This window comes from Gossypium hirsutum, unplaced genomic scaffold (assembly GCF_007990345.1).
Source record: "Gossypium hirsutum isolate 1008001.06 unplaced genomic scaffold, Gossypium_hirsutum_v2.1 scaffold_1370, whole genome shotgun sequence".
In the NCBI taxonomy this organism is placed as follows: domain Eukaryota; kingdom Viridiplantae; phylum Streptophyta; class Magnoliopsida; order Malvales; family Malvaceae; genus Gossypium; species Gossypium hirsutum.
This window is the reverse complement of record NW_024403581.1, coordinates 1-9,661: the sequence shown is the minus strand read 5'-3', so window position 1 is coordinate 9,661 and position 9,661 is coordinate 1. Positions and strand designations below refer to the sequence as shown.

Here is a 9,661-nt window from a genome sequence, read left to right as displayed (position 1 = left end):
GAAATCTTTCCAAGGTTGGATCGGCTCCAGGTGGGGCAAGGCAACCACCCTTCCACCGGATCTGGCCATCATTAGCAGAGAAATGAAACATTACACATTGACAGATGGAGTAGTTGCTGGGATTAGGAATAGCAATTGCAAAAGAGCTTAGTTCAATTCTAGGCAGTTAACAAAAAAAAGTGTCGCCTCTTAACCATTTTCTGCTACTTAAAAGTGTGTCGATTAGAGAAAATCAGAAAACCCAGCATCCCCTGTTACCCAATCTCCAACTCTATTTATATTTTTTCAAGTTGTTGATGACGATAATAATGTCCAAGGCAAGGCATAATCAAATGTTCCCTTTCCTTTCCTTGCAACTTTCTCTAGCTAAACAAATTGAACATAGCTAGTTTTCCCACCTGCTTAGATTATCCCCACCTTACTCTCCTCTATTTATAGCTTTTCCCTCCTCAACCTTGGACCTTTCATTTCTGTTCCTGCATTGAGCTCTGATTCAAACGTTATACATGAATCCAGAACATCAAGCAAACATCTAATGGCAGTTCAAACTTTAATATGCATATATGTGTATATATTAAAAAAACCGTATCCTAAAAGAAGACATACCTTCTGTTCTGTCCCGCTTTGACAAGGAAGTGGAATTTCTACATCACACTCATATCTAGCAGCAATGAAAAACCTTATCTCAGCATCTTACTTGACAGAGGGCAAGGAAAAAAAGTGATGGCAAATTGGAAAGATGAAATCCGAGTAGATTATAGTTACCCTTTGCTCTCTCCTTTCTCATGGATCTTAACAGATGGTGATGTTTCCACACCAAGGCTCCCCTTTGTTTCTAGAGTTCCATCTTTTGCTTCAATGAATTCATCCTCCTTGTTATTCGGATTTGAACCACCCATTACTATGGGCTCCTTTGAAAATAATAAATCATTTCCAAAGCAATTTTCCATTTCAAGTTCTAACTGTTTGCAGTTGGCTGGTGGGGACTTTGGTTTTCTTTTATCATCTCCATTAACTCGTCCTCGTACTGATAAATCAAGAAATTCAATCTCTCTATGCTGACCAGCATCAAACAAATCCAAAGGAACACCTTGTCTTCCTGAATCTGGAGATAGGGCATGCTTGATTGATCCAGCCCCGATATTTGAGAATACTGGAGAATCAAAAGAGTTTGTTTGATTCAATGGTTGGCAAAAAGCAAACTTCTCAGATGTGAAACAGCTAAAAGGCAAACGGTGAATAAATTCACTGTGCTTAGGTGTATTAAAGCAAGATTTGACATTAAGATTCAGTTCAGGAACAGGAAAGGCACCAATAGGATCTTCAGCCCACAGCTGGGATCCTACAGATGGAAGGTTTGCCTGTGAGGTGCAATGGAAAGAACTGAAACCCAAATCTATATCAACTGCATTGCATCCTTCCTCAAGCAACCATTTCTGAGATAGTTCTATTCCCCCTTGGAGATAATAGCTTGCACGCTTGGTTGCTGTTGACTTGAGCGGAACTGGAGTCCTCATATATTTGCCAGATGGTTGCCCAAGATTATCTCTGTCTTTGCAACGTGTTTCCTTGGCAAAATCATTGTCCAGATCATACTTCATTCTGGTCCTACCAAATGTACTACATATTCTTCTGCTCTGCCTAGGCATTAGATTTGGAGGTGAACTGTCTATCGTTTCACCCCTCACTGCAATTAAATATTTTAAATGATTGCTTTAGTTTCACAAGGGGAGCTTTTTATTAAAGACTACAAAATGACAATGAATTGTCAAAGCAATTTATGAAATCAAACGTAACCTGCACTAGAAGAGCATGATTCTTCACTGCTAAAGCTTGAGGGAGGGAGAGAGAGAGGAAACATGTAAGTTAAAGTAGTACCTTCCAACCAAATCACCTTGCAACAAAAAGTTGCTATAATTTACCTCAGCAAGCTCAAGCTATCCTTTACATCTTCAGTCCCAAAAAAGGCCAACCTGGTTGGGGTGGCAAATCTCTTACATCATAATTCGTTTGAATTGGGTTATACCTGCCACTATATCAAAGCAACCGTTCTATTTAGAAATTAAATAAAAAGAAGGCAAATTTCCCAAGTACCTTTGGAGGGAAATTTCATACCTTTCCCCAATTAAAGTTGTCAAATCATGACCAACTTTTGATGATAAATGCTTTGGAGAAGGATCTGATTGTGGAAAAAGAGAAAGAATTAGAGGTGGATGGAAAACATTCTTAATCACAATTCTAATCATAGATGCATCAATTAAAGAATAATAACATGAAAGAAATAACGCAACCACACTTTCACATTTAACTCCTCCCTCTTGGAAGTAACTTGAGCCAACAATCATCCCAAGAATCTGGAGATTTCCCCCACAGAAAATTCTCAGTAAGTGAAATAGAGCACTCCAAATTCTTAAAAGACAAAGGGATGACGCCATATCATAATTTGTGTTCAAAGTTAGCATATGCAGCAAAAAACCAATAACAAAGCAATAATTAAAAACTAATTTGTCCTGTTAATATTAAATAAAAAGTGTTGAGTTAAACTATTCCATAAATTCAATGAGAAATAGCACCTAAACTATTCAAATTTGTTGCTTTGACACCCCTGCATAGATGTAATGAATTCATCAAAAAGAAAAGGTATACTCCTATCTCTCAGAACAAGGAAATATTCACTGTCGATTGCTAACCTTTTCCTCAGCATGAAATGCCCTTCAAAAGCATTATCTGGTATCTCACCATTTTCATAATCCAAAAATCTCCAGAATTACCATCTATTTTGTGTGGCCAGTATTTCCAAGAAATGTCATCTTCCCTTTCATGGGGAAAGCCATCATCTAGGTAGCTAACTTTAGCTGACAAACATATAAGAAAAAAAGAAAATGACATGTTGCACCAGAGAAGCCTCCACAGTATAATGATGTCTAAATATGAGAAAAGCTTAGTGAAAAAAGAACTAGTTCAAAATAGTACTTATTGACACAGACAACAAGAATGATAGTCTGCTGCAAGAGATATTCACTATGACTAACATAAAATCTATGTTTGAAACAATAAGTGAAGATAGGCAAAAGAATTTCTGAATATCTTAATCACAAGTTGGTGCAATGTGTAAAATGAACAATAAGAATTGTGATTCATGAACAAAACAACCAACACCGACTAAAGCTGAGACTCACCATCCCATATATCTTCCCTTCCTATGTTGTAGGAAATGTCAGTGTCACCAAAAGAGCACTTGCTATTTCTGTAATGGATGTCAAGTTGCATGTCGTCAGAAAAAGTGGAGAGGTTTGGCTTCCAATTGCCATGTGAATCAGTTATATCGACTGAGAACTGCGAAGGACTGCTACCAAGTGGAACATCCATGTCCTGCATCATAGCATCCTGCATTTAGCACATGATAATAATAATCCTTCTCTACCAAATTTAAGATAAGAAGGAGAGTCGGTGATCATGTTGATAATGATCACCATGGAGTTCGACCATTAAACCATGATCCCTTGATCTCATCAGCTAGGAGAGTTGGTGATCATGTTGATAGCGATCACCATGGACTTTGTGTACCAGAAAATATGGAGGATTCTCAGAAAGTGTAATGTTTTCACCAGCTCAGAATCCTTTATGAACAATTTGCTGACAGGGTTGACCAACTATCCAAATCCCAAGATAGCTCAAAAGGGGAGAGGCAAGTTGCACATTGCTTTTTTAGCTGTGGGATTTATTGAATTCAAGAATAGAATGGTAGAATATGAGATGGGAGCTGAATTAACATGGCCTGATTTCCACCAAGGGAAGAGGGCTGAGAATCCAAACCTTGACGCACACGTTCCATAAATTCATCAGATTCAACATGGTCCCAGATGTTCTTAGATGAAAATTCCAACATCTTATCCAACCTTTCATCATCGGAAATCTCAACTATGCCATCATTTGTGTTATCATTAGTTTTTCCAGTGGTCACTTCTGAGGCATTGAAATACACACATTCATGCATATAGTTTATGTTTATCCCAACACCAAAATATCATATAGAGACTAAAGTAACATGTCTCAAAATTAACATACATATACAATGACACCTATGTACATGCCACATATAACCAAGCTAAAATGAACAAAAGTCTACCGAAACTTGAGACGGATGGTGTGAAATTTGATGTGATTCGATCCACTCGACCCCAACTATCGATCTACAAGGATGAACAAGAAACAACATAAGCATACTAATGCTTAGAAAGTTCATACAAAAATTTAACTTGACTTATCTTGATATTAAGCAATATAAATAATTGAAACATATGGCACAAAGCATGTTATAAACCTTGGCATCCTTATACAATTTAAACCACAAATTCCGTGGTTAGTACATCACATAAATATATCATATCAAATGTCATAGGATTTCATTCATACACAAATAATCATATCATTTAATACAAGGTCATCATACAACCTTATAAATAATATCTTTCCGATTCATTACTTTTCTATTTCATTAAATAATTTTTTGCCCAGAGAAGTATAATAAAGTTTTTTTAAATACAAAAGACTTAAATTGTTTGTATGAGCTAAAGAGAATCCGCAACACATGCAAGTTCTTAACCATCGACAAGATAACCAACACCGATACCTTAAAAGCTTAAAATCAACAAACAAAGTACCTTAAAAGCTTTCCAACGACACACAAAACTTCGAGGACTAGTCCATAAAAATTAACTTTCCTCAGTTAAACTTCGTTCCGTTCAATTGTCAATCATGTAAAGCTAACAAATTTGAAGCTTTAAAACTATGGCTTCCCCCGTCTCTTTTTGTTTCGTACTCAATATTTTAATTTTTATGATTTATGATTCTTTTCATTAATATTTTATCAATATTTTTATAGCTATCCCAAAAATAAAATATAATAATTAATAATTTTATAGCTATCCCAAAAATAAAATATAATTTTCAAGCATCATACTCAAGCACAAGTTTTCCGAAAATGAAATATAACAAATAATATATTTTTTAATTTTTTTGGAAAATAAAAAAAATTGTAGCATCATGCTCAAGCCAAATTTCCCCAAGAATGAAATATAAAAAATAATAGTTTTTATAGTTATCTCCAAAATAAAATAAAAATTTACAGCACTATACTCAAATTCGAGTGTCCAAAAATAAAATAGAATAAATAATAATTTTTATAATTATTTCAGAAAATAAAAAAATATTTTTGCAACACTATACTCAAGACTAAGTGCCCAAAAATATAATATAATAAATAATAATTTTTATAATTTTCCTGCTTAAGCCAAAATTCCCTGAAAAGGAAATATAGTAAATAATAATTTTTATAGTAATCCTGAAAAGTAAAAAGGAAATTGTAATACCATCCTGTGCTCCAAAAATAAAATATAATAAATAATAATTTCATAGTTATATCAGAAATTTAAAAAAAAAATTGCAACACTCCAAGTGCCTTTAAAATAAAATAAAACAATAAATAAATATTTTTGTTGCAGCCTAGGTACCCGAAAATGAAATATAAATAAAATATGTTCTCATGTTTAGAATAAAAAAGCAATTAAAAATAAAATATTGTTGGTTATCTATAAATATGAATATTTTAAATTACAATAAAAGTGCAGATAATAATTTAAGTAAAAAATTATTTTAAATAATCAAAATATAAACTCATATATTAACGTGTAACGCAGTGATATCAGAAACTGGTAAAAACTAAATTCATAACTAGCAAATGCAAAAATTAATAGCAAAAGCATGAATTGAATTTTAAGTGGAGTATGCCACTGAGAAATTATAGCTATCTCATACCCACCTCCAGGTTACCATCAATTTATGATGGTCCAAAGGAACATATGCAAGAAAAAGAACAATCAATTTATGATGTGACCATCTTGTATTTCAGACTAAAAACTCAAATTAATTTCTCTTAATTTCAATATAAGCAAAGCGCTAATATAAAATGAAGTAATTTTCCCATCATCAGCTAGGCAGGATTGTAGTATTTGATGAAAACAATTACTTCTAATCTGATCAATTAGCATTAAAGCAGAACGGGTTATTGTCATAGTAGAAATGAATAAAATTCCCTACCCAGACCTTCCAGTTGATTTAAGGGATAAAACAATTACTCTTGTGGCCCGCTTAATCCTCCTGTTAATCCATGCCCAAAATTCTATGCTCAGACAAAGCTCAAGTGAGATCTATGATCTCAGGAGAAAACTTGGAAATTCTTCTTTTCTTGGTGCATGGCCTGACTCTATAGCTGGGAGATGGGGTTAACAAATCTATAACCTCAGGTTCACGAGTGACATCGAAACTAGGGACATGTTCCTTCAAAACTGCAACTTCAGTGGTCAATGGTTTCTCTTTTCTCCATGACTGTTGATCTCCACTGGCTGCTACAAAAGCTGAAAATTGCTTCTGAATCCGACATTCCTTCTCAATAATGCTTACATTGGTTCCTTCAGCTGTCTCTTCATTAGAAAGGCTAGTAAAAACTGAGGAAGATGCTCGTACTGGTGAACAAATGACATCAAATGACTGCCTGTGATATACACCAAAAGTGCAAGTGTCCCCTAGCTTTTCATATTCCTCATCAGTAGTTGATGGTTTCTCTTTTACCTCTTTTACCGATGGTTGTGGATCTTCATCAGCTTCCACAGCATATTTAAACCGCATGCCCTCAAAGACTCCTTCCCAGCAATGCTCATATCTGCACATTCAGCAGCATTTACCACAGTGAGGCCAGTAGCAATTGAGGTTGCCTTGCTAGTAGGGGATCAATGAAAACTAGTGACTCTACATTACCGACTCCAAGATTGGATGACTCCCCTGGTTTTCTTGTCCCATGTTCTTCAATGTGTTCAGATTGTTCATGACAAGCCTCATGAATGATGCTATGCAAATTATCTGCTGAAACAATAACCACTTCATTTGGATATGTTTCTGGAACAGTTTCACATGTATCACTGACTTCGTCATATTCATCCAAGTTATCACAATCATCTTTGTATTCAATCTCATTTGGTTCAGTATAGCAGGGGAGCTCATCCATTGGTGAAACTTTAACTTTCATCTGCTCCGGCAAGCTTGGGCAACTAGCAGAATGATTTGTGTATTTGGTTGAGAAGTAGTTTATCGTGATGTTCAAGCTGATCAAACAACAATATAACACATTGGTTAACCAACTATTGACCTAAACAAAACAGGAGTTATCAGGGATAAAAGGCAAGTATGTACCTCTGCCAGGCAGGGAGGGTGAGCATCGTATATGCAAGTTTTATCTTATTGGTGACACCAGAGAAGGATTTAAAGTTGCAGCTGCTTGCCTCACGGCCTCTGATTCTCGAGGATGCTGCCAGGCCCACTCAAACTGCAGGCATCAACCCATCAGAAAACATTTATATATTAGTAACAAACCATGAGTCAGAACAGTTATTGGAAGTATTACATATAATAAAATCAATTAGCTCAGAAAATTTTAAAATTTGGAAGCATTGTTCACCAACCAAGAATGTCTCTTCGAGTGTCAAAACGCTGCCTTTTCTGCATTTAAAAAAAATCCGGCATTCTCTATCTCCTGTTGCCTTATGGCTCAATTTAACATACACATTTATATATAGCACTTCATCAACTAAGCATGGACAACATAAGACAATTAAATTTCACATAAAGTAGATAACCCCTAAACTAAAGGTTTCCTGCCATAGCCAATCTCATCTAGAGTGAGAAGATATTCTGCTGCAGTCGCTGGAATAAGTTAACCAATACCATAACAATAAAAAAGATGATAGAAATGCATGAAAACTCAAGGTAGAATATAGCTGTTGAGCCCAACCAAATTCCTTGTTACAACAAGCAACGCATCTATACAAGAAAATCAACAAGCGCTAAATGATGAGACTGAGATAGACCAATTCATAGTCATATAAATGGCATTTTAAGCATAACCTGCCAGTTTTCTACTAAGCCCAAAAGGTGATGCAACAGATTCGAATACAACCATGTTATAGACTATATATAAAATATAAAATATATATTATATATACGACCTGAAGAGCAGATACATTGGTTGGAAACCATATATGCACACAACCATTTCCCACGGGCGTCGGCTCTTTGTCCTCCAAGCACCACTCCCTATTTCCCCATTGTGCTGTCTTATTCGACGCAGTGGGTTCACAGTAAATCTGCAATTAGGCAACACTGCCGTTATATAAACAGTTCAAACTGCAAACTGTTTGGTCAGCTTGAATTTTTTACTAGAGAACCTCATATCAAAGGAAAACAACTGCAAGCTGATATTATTTAAATGACTTATTAAACCACATAGATAGTAGCATCAATTTCTTCATGGTAAGTGGTAACGAATCAACATGAACCATAAAAGAAACAACACGGAAAATTTGAAGGGAAAAAAGCGAATTTGAATTTAAAGATCATAACCAAGTAAACATCGAGTTAAAATTGAATTTACTCAGATAAACCTCAAAATGCGTAAATACGAATCTAATAAAAGCCTTCGAACATGTCATGTACCATTCAAAACACTCGAGTGAGAAGTGCAGAATCATAAAGCTGAACCTTAGAGGTAAATTGGAAAAGATATCTTGCCAAAAAGAAAGATCAATCTTTGACAGCAAAAAAAAAGAAGCATTAGCATCCATATGTTGAGATAAGAAAGAAACACGGTGAGGATGAGGCAAAATACTAATATAGGAAGAGAACAGTAGAATCAGACCCGATATAGGTGTGGCCTTTATGACGAGGGCTGAGAGAGGTTAGCAGATAGCAAGCGAAGAACCCTTTTCCCGGCTTGCCCTTATTTTCATTTCCCGATTCTCTTATTTGTTTCTGATTTTCTCCTTCAAGATCCCGGCATTTGAAGTCTTCTGTTCGTGACTTCCTCTGCTTGAAATAGGCATTGAGGGATTTGGAGTCTCCTTTCTCGCTCCTCTTTCTCGCTTCATTGCCATCTGGGGCAATTTTCCCCCTTCTCATCTCTCTCCAATTCACTCACAGCACAGCAAATGGACTTGAATTTGGATGTAGTGGAAGTTAATTCGTCAAATTTAAGACAATTAATTTGAGAAACCGATTAAACAAGAGTAGGGTGACATTGCATTTAACCCCTTTAATTAATCTTTGAGATAGCTGACGGGAACACCAAAACACAGGTTATAAATAGTCGTAGATATTATATAAAAAACTTATATATTTAAAATTAAATAAATTAATATAAAATAGAATTAAATTAGTAGTTGAAAATAATTAAATTTAACTAAAATAAATATAAACAAAGGCCGGATAAACGCCCTTACGTTGGTATCTTAGATCTTTTTCGTTGTAAATATTCTTTTAAGTCTTTATCGCTAATTATGAGCAAAATTATGTAAATATGCTGGAAAAAAAATCAATTGAGAATTTTGGCTTTTTTTTATTGAAATTTATCAATCTATACTGGTTTAGGAGAGAGAAAAAGAATGCATTCTACAGGACACGTTTTCACTGAGTTGGCGGAGCATTTTCTTTTTTTTTTTTCGGTTGAATAGAAATTGTTTTTTTTTCCCGTTTTATTTTGTTTTTTTTTGATTTACTGTGGGGTGTACTGAGATAATTCATTAGATTTTGTGAATCATGAGTGCCTGGTCGT

At 35.0% G+C, this 9,661-nt stretch overlaps 2 protein-coding genes and 1 long non-coding RNA gene across 11 annotated transcripts; all 3 read right to left on the bottom strand.

The window, feature by feature from the left end:
- Positions 1 to 15: 15 nt before the first annotated feature.
- LOC121203631 (uncharacterized) lies at positions 16 to 3,372 on the bottom strand. Of its 7 annotated transcripts, XM_041110605.1 has the most exons (9): positions 3,180 to 3,372; positions 2,691 to 2,855; positions 2,574 to 2,605; positions 2,116 to 2,179; positions 1,798 to 2,032; positions 1,313 to 1,687; positions 766 to 1,153; positions 607 to 661; positions 16 to 488 (listed from the first exon to the last, which is right to left on the bottom strand). In XM_041110605.1, exons 5-9 carry the CDS (start codon positions 1,859 to 1,861, stop codon positions 465 to 467), a joined length of 906 nt encoding a protein of 301 aa, XP_040966539.1. In that variant the 5' UTR covers positions 1,862 to 2,032; positions 2,116 to 2,179; positions 2,574 to 2,605; positions 2,691 to 2,855; positions 3,180 to 3,372; the 3' UTR covers positions 16 to 464. The 7 variants fall into 7 exon arrangements, with proteins under 7 accessions (XP_040966539.1, XP_040966533.1, XP_040966537.1 ...); XM_041110599.1 differs by having other exon boundaries at positions 766 to 1,687; XM_041110603.1 differs by having other exon boundaries at positions 16 to 470; positions 766 to 1,687.
- Positions 3,373 to 3,547: 175 nt separating this feature from the next.
- Positions 3,548 to 4,770, bottom strand: LOC121227684 (uncharacterized). Its single transcript, XR_005925229.1, has 3 exons — positions 4,130 to 4,770; positions 3,817 to 3,966; positions 3,548 to 3,712 (listed from the first exon to the last, which is right to left on the bottom strand). It is a non-coding gene; the product is annotated as an uncharacterized lncRNA (long non-coding RNA).
- Positions 4,771 to 5,920: 1,150 nt separating this feature from the next.
- LOC121227682 (uncharacterized) lies at positions 5,921 to 9,178 on the bottom strand. 3 transcript variants are annotated; one of them, XM_041110596.1, is made up of 5 exons: positions 8,750 to 9,178; positions 7,518 to 8,198; positions 7,249 to 7,381; positions 6,812 to 7,160; positions 5,921 to 6,721 (listed from the first exon to the last, which is right to left on the bottom strand). In XM_041110596.1, the coding sequence occupies exons 4-5, from the start codon at positions 7,057 to 7,059 to the stop codon at positions 6,199 to 6,201; spliced, it is 771 nt and encodes a 256-aa protein (XP_040966530.1). In that variant the 5' UTR covers positions 7,060 to 7,160; positions 7,249 to 7,381; positions 7,518 to 8,198; positions 8,750 to 9,178; the 3' UTR covers positions 5,921 to 6,198. The 3 variants fall into 3 exon arrangements, with proteins under 3 accessions (XP_040966530.1, XP_040966532.1, XP_040966531.1); XM_041110598.1 differs by having other exon boundaries at positions 6,817 to 7,160; XM_041110597.1 differs by lacking the exon at positions 8,750 to 9,178 and having other exon boundaries at positions 7,249 to 7,672.
- Between the last annotated feature and the right edge of the window lie 483 nt (positions 9,179 to 9,661).